Genomic DNA, 20825 nt, shown 5'->3' with positions numbered 1-20825 from the left:
TGGATGGAGGGGGCAGGGGAGAGAGAAAATTTGCTGGATATGGATGGATGGAGAAGAGGGCAGAGGAGAACGGAGAGTTCCTGGAGATGAATGGATGGAGGGGAGGGGAGGGCAGGGCAGGGGAGAGAGGAGAATTACTGGACATGGATGGATGAATGGGGGCAGGGGAGAGAGGAATCTTGCTGAATTTGGGTGGATGGAGGATAGGGCAGGGGAGAATGGAGAGTTACTGGACATGGATGGAGGGAGGGGAGGGCAGGGGAGAGAGGAGAATTGCTGGACATGGATAGATGGAGGGGGAGGAAAGACAGCAAATTTGCTGGCTATGGATGATGGAGGAGAGGGCAGGGGAGAATGGAGAGTTGCTGGACATGGATGGATGGAGGGGAGGGGAAGGCAGTGGAAAGAGGAGAATTGCTGGATATGGATGGATGGAAGGGGCAGGGGAGAGAGCAAATTTGCTGGATACAGATGGATGGAGGAGAGAGCAGGGGAGAATGGAGAGTTGCTGGATATGGATGGAGGGAATGGCAGGGGTGAGGAGAATTGCTGGAAATGGATGGATGGAGGGGGCAGGGGAGAGAGAAAATTTGTTGGATATGGATGGATGGAGGAGAGGGCAGAGGAGAACGGAGAGTTCCTGGAGATGAATGGATGGAGGGGAGGGCAGGGGAGAGAGGAGAATTACTGGATTTGGGTGGATGGAGGAAAGGGCAGGGGAGAATGGAGAGTTACTGGACATGGATGAATGGAGGGGAGGGCAGGGGAGAGAGAAGAATTGCTGGACATGGATAGATGGAGGGGGCAGGGAAGAGAGCAAATTTGCTGGCTATGGATGGATGAAGAGGGCAGGGGAGAATGGAGAGTTGCTGGACATGGATGGATGAATGGGAGCAGGGGAGAGAGGACATTTGCTGGATATGGGTGGATGGAGGCGAGGGCAGGGGAGAATGGAGAGTTACTGGACATGGATGGATGGAGGGATAGAGGGGAGGGCAGGGGAGAGAGGAGAATTGCTGGACATGGATGGATGGAGGGGGCAGAGGAGAGAGCAAATTTGCTGGATATGGATGGATGGAGGAGAGGGCAGGGGAGAATGGAGAGTTGCTGGACATGGATGGATGGAGGGGAGGGGAGAGAGGAGAATTGCTGGACATGGATGGATGGAGGTGGCAAGGGAGAGAGGAAATTTGCTGGATATGGATGGATGGAGGAGGGGGCAGGGGAGAATGGACAGTTGCTGGACATGGATGGATGAATGGGGGCAGGGGAGAGAGGAAAGTTGGATATGGGTGGATGGAGGAGAGAGCAGGGGAGAATGGAGAGTTCCTGGACATAGATGGAGGGGAGGGGAGGGCAGGGGAGAGAATTGCTAGACATAGATGTATAGAGGGGGCAGGGGAGAGAGGAAATTTGCTGGATATGGTTGGATGGAGGAGAGGGTAGGGGTGAATGGAGAGTTGCTGGACATGGATGGATGGATGGAGGGAGGGGAGGGAAGTCAGGAAGGAGATGCAAATGGATGGAGGGGAGGGAAGAGAGAAGAAATGCTGGACATTGATGGAGTTGAAGGCAGGGAAGAGAGGAGAAATGTTGGACAAGGATGGAGGGAAGGAAAGACAAAGGAAGGAGATGCACACGGATGGAGGGGAAGGGAGAGAGGAGAATGCTGGACATGGATGGAGGGAAGAGAAGACAGAGGATGTAGATGCACATGGATGGAGGGGAGGGGAGTGAGGAGAAATGCTGGATATGGATGGAGGGAAAATTGCTGAATTTAAGGGCTGGATTGGAACACTTTGAGGGCAGATGCTGAAACTGGAGGAAGGATGGGGACAGGGCTACAGATGGTAGAAGGACGCATAAGGACACAGGAAGGATGGTGGACATGGTGAAAGAAAAAATATCAAATGGAAAGAAGACACTGCATAAAACAGAAGACACTGGGACCAAAGCGAATAGAAAAACTAAATGATCAGACAACAAAGGTAGAAAAAAGTATTTTATTCAGAATTTATTAATTGGAATATGTCAGCTTTTGGAAATGTGCATCTGTGATATTTTTCATGTAAGTTTCAATTTTTCTAGTATACTGCATGCTGAGTCTGACTTCTTGAGGTAACTTTCCAGTTCAGTATTTTGCCTTCATATTTTTTTTATTTCTAGTTCCTTGTGTCATATCTGTTGTGTCATGTGTTTTTCATGTGTGATCAAGGTGCAGTATTCTGCTAGTGTGTAGTATTTGCAGCCTTTTTAGTTTGGGGTTTTTTTTTCACTAGGTTGTGTACTGGTGTTTTACAGCCCGGTGTAATTACAGTGCTGCCTTTCCACGCATAAGGTTGTAGCTCGTCCTGTCCTTGGAATTAGCGCTGTTATGGTTGGTAAGGTTATGAGTGTGTTTTTGCACAAGTTTGTATATAGTGTTTTGCAGTGGAGAGATTGTGTTGGCCTTACTGAGGTGGCACCAAAACATCAAAAAGGGTGTAGAGCCTATTCATGACACACTACCTCTTGAAGGATCTGTTGAAATGTAATTGTATTTTACATGCATTGCCTGTCACCTATTATTTCTCTGTGATTACTCTGTGACCTCTGATGTGAATTACTTAGAGAGGTCACACAGCTATGCAACTTCCTGTGGGGGTTAGATGCAGCACATGCAGCACATGGAGCACATGGAGCTCATGATCTCTCCTAACCTGAGAGGATCTATGGTGGTGTGAGCATCCATTACCATCTAAGCACATGGAAGGAGCTGATAATACAAATGTATAGTAATATGTATATATAAGCCTGTCTGATTATAATCTAACTACAAACTGTGAGTAAACAGATGTTTTGTTACTTCAACTTTAAAGTGACTCAGCAGTGAATTATTCTGGGGTGAATGAGAGAGAGATGAAGAAAGAAATTAACATTTCTAAAGCTGAAGCTGTGTGTACTAAAATCTGCTAATTATTTACTACAAATAATCCAACAGGATCTACATATAGAGCTTATGCATTCCTAAGGTCTACACTGGCATGGTATGGGAAAGGGGGTGGGGAAATACTACTGGAGAGGAAGAGGGAGTTCTGGATAAGGAAGAAAGAAGGAATAAAGGGAGAAAGAGTTGGCTTTTTTGGGAATAACCATAATGAATATGTATGAGATATCTATAAATATTCATTATGGTTATTCGCAAAAAAGCCAGCTCTTTCTCCCTTCCTTCCCTCCATATTAGCATATTCATTTGCATATATATATACGCGCCCATGAAAGTACTGTGTTGAATCTTCTATCAAATAAATATTGTTTCACTGAGTAATTGAAGTTTCCCTGATTTGTCCTTGGAGTGCCTTGGTCCACTTCCCACTGTTCCTTTTACTCTTTTTAGATGCTCCAGAGCCGCACGGTGAAATTCTGTTCTATAATGGCATGTAGAGAACCCGGTATCCTGTACATTAATAAATTGTTTTACTTCACACTTAAACCTCTGTGTTGCTGTGTTTTAACAAGGCTCCAGGCCCACTCTTACCGCACTGCTACAGCAACCAGTAAGTAACAAATTGGTAATGCTTGTTGGCGAATTGATCTTGACTTGTTTGATTGGATCCCGCTATCATAAAGGCATGCTACTGTACTGTCCCTGGGACTTAACACTAGAAAGGATGAGTGGCATATGATTGAGGAAAGGCTATCGCAGGCTAGTACAGCTGCAAAGCAATATCGGTACCTGTTGGTGATCTCCGATCATAATTAAGTGCTCACAGGATGCTGTAAGTGTGGTGAGTACATGAGCCTCCAGCACTTCCGCTGCTTCCTCTATAACAACAATCTTTGGTTTTACCATCTGAAGCAGCCTCCTGTACTTGGCAGCCCCTGGTCAACAAGAAGGAACAAGAGGGTCAGTAGAGTGCTCATCTCATAGTAACATAATAGATGATGACAGTTAAAAACCTGTACAGTCTGTCCAGTCTGCCCAACAAGATAAACTCATTACATATGGTATGATGTGATACATCATATGTATTCCTGATCTTGATTTATCCTTGTCCTGATCTTGATTTATCCTTGCCATTTTTAGGGGATAGACCATAGAAGTCTGACCAGCACTGGTCTTGTTCTAACATTTCTGAAGTTGTTGTCAAAGCCCCTGAAAGGCTCCACCCAGCCCATCCAAATCTATTCATTTTTGATCAGGGCACAGACCATAGAAGTCTGCCCTGTACTGGCTTTCCTACCTAATCTTTGCTACTCTTCTTTGGATCCTTTCCATCTAAACAGGATTCCTTAGTGTGTTTGTCCCACACATTTTTGAACTCTGTTACCATTTGCATCTCCACCACCTCCAGTGGGAGGGTATTCCACCTCATTTCATGTCCTCTAGTTCTACCACCTTCCCGTCTCTGGAAAATGCTTGTTTGCGGATTAATACCTTTCAAATATTTGAACATCTGTATCATATCACCCCTGTTTCTCCTTTCCTCCAAGGTATACGTTTAGGTCAGCAAGTCTCTCCACGTACATCTTGCTACATAAACCCCCTACCATTTTTGTAGCTTTTCTTTGAACCGCTTCAAGTCTGTTTACATCCTTAGCAACATACAGCCTCCAAAACTGAACACAATACTCCAAGTGGGACCTCACCAATTACTTGTACAGGGGCATCAACACCTCCTTTTTTCTGCTGGTTATACCCCTCTCTATGCAGCCTAGCATCCTTCTGGCCGAGAAATAGTCAGCACTGTTTGTCCATCAACGAGCAAGATGATCAACTACCAATGGCACCATTCCAAGGTGGGAAAAATCCTTGTCAGAGCCCAGAAAAGCCAAAAACCCAAAGCATCGTTTCTGAGCCTGCATCTATGTTCCCACTCAGCTGGTGCCATTCAAGCCCCTTCAGTTCTCATTGTTTGACCAGATGGGTGAAATTCCTTCTCTCTAGTCAGGCATTCTTTTTATGCTACTCCTGTAATTTCTCACTGAAAGTTCAAAATTTTTGAGTCCCCAGTGTTTTATTACAAATTTACATAAAAACATGCAAATCAAATAATAAGAGAAGAAGAGGAAAAATGAAATAGTGCATGCAATAAGAATGATATATAATATATGAAATAACCTTACAAGGATCAAGGGGAAGGATACACCTATGGATCAAGACAACTGACCAGAGAGGTCACGTGGTGTAAGCAGGGTAGGCAGCATTTCTGCTCAGCTCTGAGGACTAAGCCCCTCTCCAACCCCATCAAAACAAGTTTTTAGTTTCAGTACACCTTTGACTTTTTCCCACACTCTTTGAAGGTGCAAATGCAAACAGACTGTGTTCATGAGGAGCTGGCTAAACTGAAGGTGGATAAAGCAATGGGGCCGGATGGGATACATCCAAGTGTACTGAAGGCACTTAGAGAAGTTCTAGTGGCTCTGCTGGCTGACCTTTTCAATGCTTCTCTAGAGTCAGGAGTGGTCCCTGAAACCTGGAGAAGAGCAGTTGTGGTCCTTCTCCACAAAAGTGGAAGTGAGGAAGAGGTGGGGAACTACAGGCCGGTAAGTCCAACTTCTGTGGTAAGTAAATTAAGACAGATAATAGTAAAGGTTTTGGAATCCAATGGCTTACAGGACTCGAGGCAACATGGTTTTACTACAGGCAGGTCTTGTCAGACACATCTGATTAATTTCTTTGACTGGGTGACCAGAGAATTTAATCAAGGGAGAGCGCTAGATGTGATGTATTTAGATTTTAGCAAAGCTTTAGACACAGGTCTGCATAGACAACTAATAAATAAACTGAGTGCCCTTGGTATGGGCCTTAAAGTGACTGGCTGGGTTAGGAACTGGTTGAGTGGCAAACAACAGAGGGCAGTGGTAAATGGAGCTCACTCTGAGGAAAAGGGTGTTATCAGTACTGTGCTGCAAGGATTGATTCTTGGGCCGGTTCTTTTAAACATTTTTGTAACTGATGTTACTGAAGGGCTCTCTGGTAAGGTTTGCCTCCTCGATGGGACCAGTTCTATTTAACATATTTATAAATGATATGGAAATCAGAATGATTTGTGAGGTGATCAAATTTGCAGATGATACAAAACAATTCAAGGTTGTTAAAACACGGGTGGACTGTGAAATATTGCAGGAAGACCTTAGGAAACTGGAAAAATTGGCGTCCAAATGACAGATGAAATTTAATGTGGACAAATGCAAGGTAATGCGCATTGGAAATAATAATCTGAATCACAGTTACCTGATGCTAGGGTCCACCTTGGGAGTCAGTGCTCAAGAAAAAGATCTGGGTGTCATTGTAGATAATACGCTGAAATCTTCTGCTCAGTGTGCAGCGGCGGCCAAAAAAAGCAAACAGAATGTTAGGAATTATTAGAAAATGGATGGTGAATAAGACCGAAAATACTATCATGCCTTTGTATCACTCTATGGTGCGTTCGCACCTTGAGTACTGCGTTCAGTTCTGGTCGCCGTATCTCAGAAAAGATATAGCAGAATTAGAAAAGGTTCAAAGAAGAGCGACCAAAATGATAAAGGGGATGGAACTCCTCTCAAATGAGGAAACGCTAAAGAGGTTAGGACTCTTCAGCTTGGAAAAGAGACAGATGAGGGGAGATATTATTGAAGTCTTCAAAATCCTGAGTGGTGTAGAACGAGTAGAAATAAATCGATTTTTTACTCGTTCCAAAAGTACAAAGACTAGGGGACACTCAAGGAAGTTCCATGGCAATACCTTTAAAACAAATAGGAGGAAATATTTTTTCACTCAACGAATAGTTAAGCTCTAGAACTCTTTGCTGGAGGAGGTGGTAACAGTGGTTAGCGTATCTGGGTTTAAAAAGGTTTGGACAAATTCCTGGAGGAAAACTCCACAGTCTGCTATTGAGACAGACAAGGGAAGCAACTGCTTGCCCTGGAATTTGTAGTATGGAGTGTTGCCACAATTTGGGTTTCTGCCAGGTACTTGTGACCTGGCTTGGCCACTGTTTGGAAAACAGGATACTGGGCTAGATGGACCATTGGTCAGACCCAGTATGGCTACTCTTATGTTCTTCTGTTCTATTACGGAGACTGTAGAACGTTCTGCATTGATTATTTCTTTTGTATTCGAACAAGACTTGAATGTGGTCTTATTTTCGTTGCTCACAAGGGTTGTTTCTTGGTCAGAGAATTTGGGTTTATCCTGATGATACTAAATCTATGCAAGAATATTGGAAGCTTTTCTCTTAGCAATGAGACAGGAGACCAAAGATCTTGGTGCTATTTAATTACTGAGTTATCCATGTAAATGTATTGTTAAATATGCTTGAACTAAGTATGTCTTTTTTGCTCCTGAACAACTCAGGATCTTTCTGGACTTGAAAAAGTTAGTTTAGAGGATTGACTATTGAAGTTAGGTGGGGGGGTGGGGGTTCTCATGCTATTACCAATTTTTCTTCATTTGTATGACCACCTTGTCTTTTGATTTGTCCCCTTTTCTAAATTGTGGTCTAAGAAAGAGATTGATGTTACCTGAGTTATATGTGATAATATTTTTTTATTTATTCCTACTCTGTATTGCTGTAACAAGTTTTGTTTTGCTTGTGTTATAAGTTGCTAAATGAATTCAGGTTTATGCATTTAGGCTATAAAAACCTGACAGAATGGTACAGTTTAGGGTTCAAAGAAATTTTGTGCAAAAAAGGAGCAGGATTGGATGTGATCATATGTGATCTTAAGGTGGTGAAACAGGTAGAAAAGGTGATGGCTCTGTATAAGTCTCTGGTGAGACCTCATTTAGAATATTGGGTAGAATTCTGGAGACCTTCAAAAAGATATAAATAGGATGGAGATGTCCAGAGAGTTGCTACTGAAATGGTCAGTGGTCTTCATCATAAAGAGTATGAGGACAGACTTAAAGATCTCAATATGTACATTTTGGAAGAAAGGGAGGGAGGGGAGATATTTATTTATTTATTTATTTGTTGCATTTGTATCCCACATTTTCCCACCTATTTGCAGGCTCAATGTGGCTTACAAAGGTCTGTTATGGCATCGCCATTCCAGGGTAAGAGATACAATTGGTGGTACAAAAAGATATGATAGAGATGTTTAAATATGTCCACGGTATAAATGCACAGGAGGCCAGTTTTTCAGTTGAAGGAAAGCTCTGGCATGAGGGGACATAAGATGAAGGTTAAAGGGGACAGACTCAGGAGTAATATAAGGAAATACTTTACTGAAAGGATGGTAGATGTGTGGAACAGTCTCTTGGTGGAGGTGATGGAGACAAACACTATACATAAATTCAAGAAAACATGGGACAAACACCTAGGATGTCATAGGAGGGGGATGGTATTCATGGGCAGATTGGATAGGTCATATGGCCTTTATCTGCTGTCAATATGTTTCTATTTAAATGTGGGAGTTGTAACATAAAGGGAATAATACATTCTCTCCTCTCCACTTAATTGTAGTTAATCCTCTGAACCTTTTCATTAACTTCTTCTCTTTATCTCCTACTGCCTTGGGTACATGAAGAAATCCATCAGGGCCTTTATCTGCAGCAGGGATGTTATCTCTATTGTACTAAGAGTGGGAGTACGACCAAGGATACCAGAAACAGGAAGATGTTCTTAAATAAAACTTTATTAAAGGTTTGGAGACTCGACACGTCGTGTTTCGGCCGTCAGGCCTGCATCAGGAGTCTATAAAAAACATTTATATAGGATATGTATGATACTAGAACAAGAAAAAAATAATTAAAAACAATGGATATGGTAAATTATATAAACTCATAAACTTTAAAAATGTATGTATGACAATTTTATAAAGATAATATAAAAAATGATAATAATAATTAAAAATAATACATTTAATAAACTTATCGTGAAAGAATACCATGTGAAATGATAATGTTGTGAAGTACAAAGACAGCCATCCATATCTTATGTAAATAATAAACAATAAAAAATATATATGCACACATAAATTTGAATGGTGGAAGATCATAAAAACTTAGGATTTTAAAATTAAAATTAATATCGTAATGTTATAATGTATATGCATACATATACTACATTGAAATCACATACATATAAAGAGTATGGTAATAATAGTCAAAGGTTTAATACCAACCACACGAATGGAGAAACAGCTGTAGATAGAAGTGTGGGGAAACTTATAAAAAAACTTGCTAGTTAACATAATACATAACCGCATCACTTAGGGAAAAGGAATATGTAGAAAAAATGGCAAATTCAAACCGACATGGAAGATCACAGAATTAAATTCTTAATAAAAAGCAGTATTGTGTTTATTGATGGAACTGACCTACTGCGCAGAGTTCTGCGAAATAATGCCGATAGAAGTCCTCTGAAGATTATGCAGAAGTCTATCGGACGATACATGGAAAAAATGAGGAGAAAAAACTTTACCCATTGATACAATGTGAAAAAATATATGTGAAAAAAGGTATATGATGTAATAAGGAGCACTGACCTCTTGCACGGAGAATTACTGAATGCTAATAAGATTGATTCTTCAAAAATAGCGTAGTAGTCTATTGGGAATAGAAAAGTGTGAGAGTATTTCACAGAGGAGAAAACGCAGAGAAACAAAAACAAACTTAGATAGCAAGAAGAGAAAAAGAGCGCAGATATGAAAATATATGATCCAGTAAAGGCAATAATTATAAATAAGAAAACACAAAATCGCCCACATGACATAGTGCTACTAACCTTTAGAAAGACTATTTGGAAAAGTTCGTCAGAATCGCTGCACGCTCGATTGGTAATGCAGATGAAAAAATTCAATCCCAAAAGAGCTGTGCTTTAAACAGAAAAAGGCGCCAAAAGGAAAACCGGCAGAGATCGCGAAGGAGAACGTCACTAAACCGGAAGTGACGTGTGAGGGAAAACCGGACCTATAATGTTTAAAAAATATATATATATATAGAATACTGCAACGCGCAAGGAACTGGAAGCATAGTAAAACTTTCCAATAGTACTTATAAAATAAAAAATGACTGCCGATGCGCTGTTGCTTAAACAACGATAGTAAAAACCAGCGCTAAGCCGGAAATGACATACATTCAAGGAGATTGATACTTATGTAATGATATATAAATTAAAACTCAGCATATTAAACAGAAGGATTGTGATATGTAAAAAATTGCTCATCCAATGAAGCTAGAAAGGAATAAAAGCGAAAAAAACATGAAAAAGAAAAAAAGATGACGGTGCACCAATTCTGGGAAATCAAAACCAACACTATGTGAAGTAAAAGAATGACGGTTAATACTATCTTGGAAACAGAAACTGGACAAAAATTATTTGAACAAAAACCTTAGATGGAAAAAATATATAAAAAAATAAAATAGAAATAAAAATAAAAAACCGGGGAAAGATATATAAGATACATAAATGTTATACCAAACACCTGCAATAGAAATGAAAATGAAGTTTTGATGTAGGAGAAAGAGGGGCAAAAAATAAAAATAAAAAAGTGGAGGTAATAAAAGTTAATAATATGTTGACACCATGAGGCAGTCAAACAATTATAATGCAAGAATGCATAAAAACAGAAAACATAATTAGGAATGAAAGTAAATACTACAAAAGTGTAGTTTGAAAGAAATATTTAAATAATACATGATTATGGAAAAAATGTATATAGATAGAGATAATGGTGAGCACTGCAATTATGTGATTTAAACACCTGAAAATTAGAGCATGCTCGATTGTGAATTATTGGTATCATGTGCTCTTAAACAATATCTAAAAACAAAATAATAATAATAAAAAAAGTAAAATGGTTAATAGTACTAATGTTCCTTGAATGTCTTAAAATTTTAAATATATTTGAATTATTTTATATTAAAATGTTCATAAAAATGGCCGATAATCGATCTCGTTGTTTAATCCATCAGGTTTTAAGGTCTTAAGGTCAAAAATAAGTTTCTGTTCTTCCTGTAGCAATTGTTTATCCAAATCTCCTCCTCTCCATTTCTTAGCCAAGATTTTGAAGACAAAGTATTTTAAATCTGAAATAGAATGATTTGCTGAATACCAATGTTCAACCAGAGGAGCGGATTCGATCTTCCGTTTGATGCAGCTCCTATGCTCAATGATTCTTGTTTTTACTGCTCTAAGGGTTTTGCCCACATATATCATTGGGCATGGGCAAACAATAATGTAAATGACAGATGAAGTAGTGCAATCTGAAGTATGATTTAATTTGAATAATTTCCTGGTTTTTGGATGGATAAAGTTGGTAGTTTCGATGCAATGAATGCATACACTGCAATGTCCACACTTTTGATGTCCAAGTGGTGGTGTAACTGTGGTGATATCCGGTAATGTGGAGGGCACTAGATGCTCCTTCAGATTTTTATTCCTGGAGTAAGCAACAACTAATTGTTTGTTTTGAAAACATTCTAGACCTTCTAGAATGTGCCAGTGTTTCCTAATTGAACGTGAAATGTGCTTAGCTAGAAAAGAATATTTTAATGTACAAACTATGTCTGGTGTCTTCTTCTTTGTTGATGGTTGTAATAATTCTGTGCGGTCTTTCTCTATGGCCCTGTTGAATCCATTGTTGATATGTTGTGATGGATAGCCTCTTGCTGAGAATCTATTTTCCAAAATTCTTGCTTGATGATAAAAGTCGTCAAAATCCGAACATAGGCGTCGAAGGCGGAGAAATTGACTCAAAGGTAAATTGCTCTTTAAGCTAGGATTATGGTAACTTGAATAATGCAAAAACATATTGCGGTCTGTAGGTTTTCTATAAATATTTGTTTTGAAAAAATAGTCAGTTTTTGTGATTGAAATGTCAAGAAAATGAATATTGTTGTTATCATATTCTAAAGTGAACCTGAGATTCGAATCTTGACTATTCAACCATTGATGAAATGAGAGAAGGGTTTCCTCGTTGCCTTGCCAGAGGATGAAAACGTCATCTATGTAACGGCGGTAGATTTTGATATGCTGTGCAAATGGATGATCAGTGAGGAATTTTTCTTCAAAGTTACCCACATACAGATTAGCTAGATCTGGTGCCATACTAGCACCCATCGCGGTGCCCTTAATCTGCTGATAATATGTATCTTTAAATCGAAAATAATTTTTTGTGAGTGCTATGGTCGCGCAAGTCAAAATCAGATGATTGGGTATTCTTCGATGAGTAGTCCTTTTTTGTAAAGTTTCTTCAATTATATTGAGTGCTTCCAGTTGAGGAATATTTGTGTACAGTGATTCAATATCCATGGTTACCATAATGGTGTCCATTATGGGGCCGTCATATTGTTCAAGGATATTAATCATATGGGTTGTATCTTGCACATAAGATGGAATAATAGGAACAAAAGGTCATAAAAAGAAATCCACAAAGATAGACAAAGGTTCTAGAATGGAGCCATTTCCTGAGATGATGGGTCTCCCAGGTGGATTTTCAGTGGACTTATGTATCTTTGGAAGTATGTAAATGGTTGGGATAACAGGATATTTTACCTGTAAAAATTGATTTTCTTTTTCAGTGAGGAAGCCCATTTTCGATGAAATGCTGATAAGTTCGTCTATGTCTTTCTTAATTTCTCCTGTAGGGTCTTCTTGTAGGGGAATGCATAATCTTCAGAGGACTTCTATCGGCATTATTTCGCAGAACTCTGCGCAGTAGGTCAGTTCCATCAATAAACACAATACTGCTTTTTATTAAGAATTTAATTCTGTGATCTTCCATGTCGGTTTGAATTTGCCATTTTTTCTACATATTCCTTTTCCCTAAGTGATGCGGTTATGTATTATGTTAACTAGCAAGTTTTTTAATAAGTTTCCCCACACTTCTATCTACAGCTGTTTCTCCATTCGTGTGGTTGGTATTAAACCTTTGACTATTATTACCATACTCTTTATATGTATGTGATTTCAATGTAGTATATGTATGCATATACATTATAACATTACGATATTAATTTTAATTTTAAAATCCTAAGTTTTTATGATCTTCCACCATTCAAATTTATGTGTGCATATATATTTTTTATTGTTTATTATTTACATAAGATATGGATGGCTGTCTTTGTACTTCACAACATTATCATTTCACATGGTATTCTTTCATGATAAGTTTATTAAATGTATTATTTTTAATTATTATTATCATTTTTTATATTATCTTTATAAAATTGTCATACATACATTTTTAAAGTTTATGAGTTTATATAATTTACCATATCCATTGTTTTTAATTATTTTTTTCTTGTTCTAATATCATACATATCCTATATAAATGTTTTTTATAGACTCCTGATGCAGGCCTGACGGCCGAAACACGACGTGTCGAGTCTCCAAACCTTTAATAAAGTTTTATTTAAGAACATCTTCCTGTTTCTGGTATCCTTGGTCGTACTCCCACTCTTTATACATTTTTGTTTTCACCGTGGGGTGCTTGAGTTTTCCGCTTGTTGGTGGATCTTTTCTCATCTCTATTGTACTATCTGCATATCACTACCACTATCTCTAGGACTAGTGTGAAAGCTACGGATACGCAGCCTCTTAGCTGGGTGACAGCAGGCAGTACCTATTCTTCCAACCATATTTTAGCTGGAGGGTCACCTTGCTGAGATTCAGTATAGGTTTTATTCATTTGGGTCTCCACATGAAGGTACTCTGCTAGACTTGAGAGAGAAACTCTGTTCTCTCCCCTCAGAGATGCACAGCTAAATTTTAAGTTGCACTCCTTTTCGACCTTGTCCCTGCATATATATTTGAATTATCGTAGCTTTAATTATAAAGCATTTTCCTGTCCAAGAATATGTCCTTCTAATTGTATGCCTGGAATAAAGTTTCTGAGCCAGTACGCCAAGCCTCATCTCTGGCCATCTTCAAATCTAGACTAAAAACCCACCTCTTCGATGCTGCTTTTAACTCCTAAACCTAAACCTAACCCTTCAACTGTCCCCTATCCCTGATATGTCCTGTCTGTCCTAACCCTTATCCCTTACTTGTCCTGTCTGTCTGTCATAATTAGATTGTAAGCTCTATCGAGCAGGGACTGTCTCTCCATGTTCAAGTGTGAAGCGCTGCTTATGTCCGGTAGCGCTATAGAAATGATAAGTAGTAGTAGTAGTGTTTAATTTCAGTTTTGGGTTGGGTAATTCCTTGGGGGGGGGGGGGGGGGGGGGGGTTGTATGCTTCCCACCACATTTCTATTGAGAATTGATCTTTCTCATTGTTACTGAGGATTGTTTGGTTAATTAAGGAGTTGAAATTGGAGTCCTGTAATAAGCTTGAGTAAATTCTCAGTAACATTTTCTAAACTGATCAGATTCTGAAGACAAACTTCTAGACATTTAGGGCCCAATATTCAGCCAGCAGTGGGCAGCATGTTTGCTGTCCACTGCTGGTGTTAAGCCCGGATATTCAATGCTGGGCCATTTCCCATGACCGGCACTGAATATCCGGGTTTATTTTGGCATCTATTTACACTCAAGGTGGCGTACAGTAAGAATAAATCAAACATGAGCAATAGACAATTACAGCAGTTAACCGTCTATATTGATATTCAGAATTAACTGGTTAACTTTCTAGCGGTCAAAGATAGGACTGCTATTTAAGTGGCCTATTTTGACCACTCAACATAGCAGGTTAGACGCTGAATATCTGTGCCTAACCAGCTAGCCGCTAACCCGGACGTTTAGTGGGAGATAACTGCTTATCTCCCACTGACTGACTGTCCATGGTTAGGCGCTTAAACCCTATTTAACCAGCCAGGACCCGTTCCTGGCCGGTTAAATACTTTTGAATATTAGGGGATTTCAGTTTAGCCTCAAAGCTCAACATCTAACCAGCACTGGCACCAAACGATCAGGGAACTGAACTGTCTGCTGGTGGCTCATTGGTGCGAAGGGACAAATATATTCCACCAAGGTCTCGAATGTCTGCTCATGCTCAGAAAAGCTGCTTCATGTTTTCCTGGGCCCTGAGAAAGCTTTATTCCCATGATGCCACCCTGACTTTTGTGTCTGTGCAAACACTTGGTACAGCCAAGCAATTTGGTTTTCTGGCATCTCATTTGTGCCTTTTTTGTTCTCTCTTTACTCCTTGGAAACTCTATGGCAACAGTCATACAAAAGGGAGAAAATGTGATACAGGAGCTCTGAAAGAGTGATACTACAGGAACAGCTAGAGAATGCAGAACGGGTGGTAGCAGAGAGAGTCCTGGGAAAGGTGATGATAGCAAGAAAAAGATTGAGAAACAAGAACAGACAGCCTATAGAAGAAGATGCAAGTATGATGATAATAAACAGGAAGCTGAGGAATGCAGACCAGTGGTGAGAACAAGATAGAGACCCCATAATAATCTCTTTACCTGTGGTTGTCATGCCAATGACAAGAGCTTTTTTTAAGATGACCCGGTTCTCCTGCAAGCTTAGTTCAGCCCGGGCCTTTGAGCTTTCTTCGTATTCTTCAAGCTTACTGACTAATGCCTTTTGTAGTTTTCTCTGATAGGACTGCATCCATTTCCTAGTTACACAAAACCATACAAAACTGTTTATGAGACGTCTCTTTAGCAGCTGAGACAAACCTGAAATGTCTTCTCTGAGCAGATCTCCTACCCTGCTGTTTATAACAGGAAACGCAGGTTTTCTGATTCTGCCTGGCATAAGATGTTCACCAACCCCCGAATTCTATAAAGGTCACCCAAATCTGCATGCAATCCTGACATGCAAGTGCAACATAATTACTTAACAAGCCAATTAACACCAATTGGTGTTAATTGGCAATTATTTGAATTTACTCATACTTCTTCCTGCGCGTGGTTCTATAAAAGTTACATGCTAAAATTGTCTTGTGCACAACCCAAAAGGGAGTGTGGCCATGGGAGGGACATGGGCGGGTCAGGGGTGTTCCCACAATTTAGTCACGATGTTATAGAATTCCAGGGTTACACATTCAACTTCACTTGCCAGGATTTACACCAGGTTTCACTTGATGTACATCTGCACATCCAAAGTTGGTTACAGGATTATAAAGGGTATTTAGCGTGGAGCACCAAATCTGTAGGCAGGTGCATTACCACTATAGTCCTGGTATGCATTCCTGTGGATTAAGACACCAATGAGAGGTGCAGGAAGTGACATCAGGGTCTCAGGGCAACCAGACTGGCAGCTCCTCTGAGGTATAACAAAAGGCATTTCTAGGAGAGTGGAAAAATTAATACTGGACCTATACAGTCGCCAACGGTCTTTTAAATCCATTTTCCAGAGATTGTGAATTTCTGTCAGTTCTTCCTCATGCATAATGTCACCCTCTGACAGCTGCAGAAGTATACTGGAATCTACATCACAGATACTAAAAAAAAACCCCAAAAACAGAATTATTAATAATGATGCCGGGGTAAGAGCATGGGGTAACAAGTTATGAGTCTGGGGTTTTTTCAGCTGGCAGTGATACCAAAGTTACAGAACAGAGATACCTGGTTCTTATTTCATATATTAAAACTAAACATAATTGTTCTCTAATGAGAGCTAGACAGAAAACATTGAGACAAGAAGCTTCGCATAACTGGTCCTGATAAGAGCCAGATGATGAAAAGTGAGAGACACTATGGATAGAGAGGGAGAGCTGAACGTAAAACAGGAGCAAGTTATACATGAGAGGCTTCTGAAGAGAATTATATGGAGAAGTAATGGGAGAAGAGGGACTTTGAGGAGATCTAGATGAGAAGTAAAAGTATGGACATTATTTTAGAAGGATCCCCATGTGTGAATAGCAGCTTTACAAGTGAAGTTTGTCCTACATGAGTAACGGCAAGTCTGGAAAGCTGCCATTTACATGTGAGGATCCATACCACATCTAGATAGCAAGAAGGGCATGGTCAGGGCATGGAGAGGGAGTGGCTTGGGTGGGCCTACAATATCAGCATATATTCCTCCTTTCATAAGGAGAACAGACGTCAATAGAACAAATTGTAGAGATTTACATTTATACCAGCTCTGAGGCATACAGAAATGCCTGCAGGACAGGTCCTCCTTCCCCACTGACCCTCTCCTCCAGACATCGGATCCTTCAACCTCCCCAAGTCATCCCAACCTCTGTGGCATACAGTAAGTTTCTCTGCCAATCCTCCCAGTAACCATACTCCCTCCCAATCTTCCCCTCCCCCCAACTACCATATCATATCCCAATCCCTTCCGCACCAAGTACCCCCCTCATCAAGGACCTCTCAACACTTGAGGAAGTTACAGACACTTGAGGAAGTTAAATGGAAATACGTTTAAAACAAATAGGAAATATTTTTTCACTCAATGAATAGTTAAGCTCTGGAACTCTTTGCCGGAGGATGTGGTAACAGCGGTTATCGTTTATTCATTTACTAGACCGTCGCTTATTACAAAAGTAAATCAGAACGGTTTACAATTTAATATAACATTAAAATAACATTAAAAATGGTGGATAAACATATTAGCATATCTGGGTTTAAAAAAGGTTTGGACAAATTCCTAGAGGAAAAGTCCATAGTCTGCTATTGAGGCAGACATGGAAAGCAACTGCTTTCCCTGGGATTTGTAGTATGGAGTGTTGCCACAATTTGGGTTTCTGCATGGAACCCCACTCACAGGATTCCATTCCTAGTCTTGCTGGGGTCCCTAGTAGCTAGTGGGAACTGGAGGGATCTCCAGTCAACTCCTGCTTATCCTGGTCCCAAATTCAAAATGGCACCTGTGACTTCTAGTGGTAATTTTGCAGTACTGCTGAAAAAGTGTCAGGGTGCCAAATAAGGGCTTCTTGTAAAATACACATATGAACATACAGGACTGTATGTCCATGACTCCCTATGTCCTGCAGGAGCAGAGATTTTTTACAAAGCTGCACACCCTGATCCCCCAGCAACCATACCCCCTTATGATCACTTTTCTAGCTACTCTATCATACCCCCAACAACCCTCCCTGACTACCATATCACACTCAATCCCCTGCATGAAGATTCCCCCCCCCCCACACACACACACACATCGAGGATCCAACCAATTGCATGAAGAACTCCCAACTGTATCTCTCCCTCCCAATGGCATGAAACCCCCAAGGGTCCCTGGTGTCTAGTGCTCTTGCTTTTACTGGCCCCCAAGGTTCAAAATGGCACCTGCAACTTCTAGTGGTAATCCCTCAGTACTACCACTAGAGGTCAGGGTACCTTTGCCTTTGTTACATAAGAAACTGTCAGTGGAGCAGCTCACACTTATTTATGTTTTAATGAGGGGATGTCTCATACTGTCACACAGGCACTTCTTTTTTGTGCTTCCTTAAAGCCTCAGCTTTAGTGACTCAGTTATAATCATCGACTACCCCCAACCACCGATAGTGCTGTCAACCACCTCAAAATCAGAGTTCTACAGTAAATTAATCCATATTTCAACTGTGCTTATATAACAAAAGATTCTTCTTTAGTTCATATCATTTTTTTTTATTTTTATGCACTATCGTTTGTAGCTTATATACAGAGCTTAAACCCATGCAGAAACAATGTTTATACTTGTTAAGCAGGATCAATGTTAAGACTTATCTGGCTGAAAAACCCCCTGCTGCTTTATAATCTGTAGCTCATGCTGTGGATTCAGCCGTCCTGCATTGCTTAGATCTCACTTGTCAGCATTCCATTAAACAGCCGGTGAATGCTTTGTCCCGACAGGAACCTGTTTCGCAGTGCCTCGCTTTGTCAAGGGAACTTGCATATACTTCACCAGCAACGTGCAGACACAGATTTTGAGGTGGTTGACAGCACTATCGGTGGTTGGGGGTAGTCGATGATTATAACTGAGTCACTAAAGCTGAGGCTTTAAGGAAGCACAAAAAAGAAGTGCCTGTGTGACAGTATGAGACATCCCCTCATTAAAACATAAATAAGTGTGAGCTGCTCCACTGACAGTTTGTTGTGTATGGTTCAAATTATAAGTGGTGGAGGGTTGCCATTTTTTGTTATATTTTTTGTTAATTAAGGCCATTGTAAAATGTGGTGGGAATTTCCCACATCCTGACCTGAATATCTCAATTTTCACCTCCATGTCCTTGCTAAATTTGGACTCCACATATGATAGCAGCCTTATGGGAATGGCGTAAACAAAGTGACTACTGGTATGACAACTGCCTGATGATAGCTGCATGGAAAGGAGGAAGAACGGAAAACTGTATGTTGAGTCCCTGATGAGAGCTGAATAGGGAAGAGTTAGAAAAGTCATAATTCATGATAGAGCTTTATAATGTGTCTATCTTCTTTATTTTTTAATATTTTATGTATTTATGACATTTTATTATTGTTGATGGATATATTTTCTGGTATGTTTTTATACTGCTGTAATCTGCATTAGGCTTTAAAGAGGCTTAATGTGAAATATAAATAAATGATAATGATGAAATGAGTTGAAAGATAGGAAGGGATGCCTTACAAATGGACAAATAGAAGGAGTGACTCCATGAAGGCAGTGGCGTACCAAGGGGGGAGGGGCGGTGTGGGGGCGGTCCGCCCCGGGTGCCAGTGGGTGGGGGGTGCTCCGCTCCCGCCGCCTCCCGTGGCCGTTCCCGCGGCGCCGCACATTTAAAAAACCGGCGAAGCAGCGTCGCAGGCAGCGCCTCGTGCCCTGCTTGAAAAAAAAAATCAAATCTCCTTCCCAGGGTTGCCAGGTGGAAAATTTTTTTCTAGCCCAATCCAGCCCAAAAACCAGCCCAAAACCCGCCCAAACACAAACCCCGCCCCTGACACCCCCACCCCCGCGTCATCACCCCCGCCCCCGTCACCGGCCCCGCCTCCCCGTCATCGGCCCCGCCTCCCACGTCATCGGCCCCGCCTCCCACGTCATCGGCCCGCCCAAAACGTCACTAACCCCGCCCAAAAAACGTCACTAACCCCGCCCCCCCGCGGCCGAAAAAGGCAAAAAGCCGCCCAAAAAACCGCACAGAAACCCAAAAAGCCGCCCAAAAAACCGCAACCCGCCGCGGGCAAAAATTTCCTGAAACCGCCCACCTGGCAACACTGCTCCTTCCCCTCCTCGACTTGACGTCTTGACGTCGACTCGGGCCTTCCAATCTTGGAAGGCCCGAGTCGACGTCAAGACGTCAAGACGAGGAGAAGGAAGGAGATTTGATTTTTTTTACAAGCAGGGCACGAGGCGCTGCCTGCGACGCTGCTTCGCCAGTTTTAACGGGACTGAGGTGGGGAAGGAGAGGGGTGAAAGGGACTCGGGTGGGGGTGTTCAGAGGGGAGAAGGGGACTGGGGTGGGGGTCTCAGAGGGGAGGGGGAGGGGAGAAGGGGACTGGGGTGGGGATCTCAGAGGGGAGAAGGGGAGGGGAGAAGGGGACTGGGATGGGGGTGTTCAGAGGAGGGAAGGGGACTGGGGTGGGGGTCTCAGACAGGGGAGGGGAGAAGGGGACTGGGATGGGGGTGTTCAGAGGAGAGAAGGGGACTGGGGTGGGGGTCTCAGACAGGGGAGGGGAGAAGGGGACTGTGGTGGGGGTCTCAGACAGGAGAAGGGGAGGGGAGAAGGGGACTGGGGTGGGGGTGTTCAGAGGGGAGAAGGGGGCTGGAACTGGGAGCTGAAAAAAGGGGCAGAGAGAGAGAGGGGACAGATCCTAGATGGAAGGGGGAGCGAGAGGGAGGGCAGACCCTGGATGGATGGGAGAGGGAGGGCAAATGGTGGATTGAAGGGGCAGAGAGAAAGGGCAGGCAGTGGATGGAAGGGACGGCAGAGAGGGCAGACACTGGATGGCAGAGAGAGAGAGAGAGAGAGAGAGAGAAGACAGATGCTGGATGGAAGGAAGACGGTGAAAAGAAGATGAGGAAAGCAGAAACCAGAGACAACAAACTGTAAATA

The 20825-nt window shown here is 41.5% G+C and overlaps 1 protein-coding gene across 1 annotated transcript in view; it reads right to left on the bottom strand.

Moving 5' to 3' along the window:
* The window catches only part of LOC115460442 (NFX1-type zinc finger-containing protein 1-like), a 119001-nt gene that overhangs the window by 29763 nt on the left and 68413 nt on the right, over positions 1–20825 (bottom strand). The window contains exons 11-13 of the mRNA XM_030190213.1: positions 16185–16310; positions 15328–15482; positions 3716–3861 (exon numbers count right to left, since the gene is read on the bottom strand). Coding sequence (XP_030046073.1) covers positions 3716–3861; positions 15328–15482; positions 16185–16310 — 427 coding nt within the window. The remainder of the gene's footprint in view (positions 1–3715; positions 3862–15327; positions 15483–16184; positions 16311–20825) is intronic.

The sequence above is a fragment of the Microcaecilia unicolor genome, chromosome 1 (assembly GCF_901765095.1).
Source record: "Microcaecilia unicolor chromosome 1, aMicUni1.1, whole genome shotgun sequence".
NCBI lineage: Eukaryota > Metazoa > Chordata > Amphibia > Gymnophiona > Siphonopidae > Microcaecilia > Microcaecilia unicolor.
Note: the sequence above shows the minus strand (reverse complement) of the source record. Positions and strands in the feature narration are given on the sequence as shown.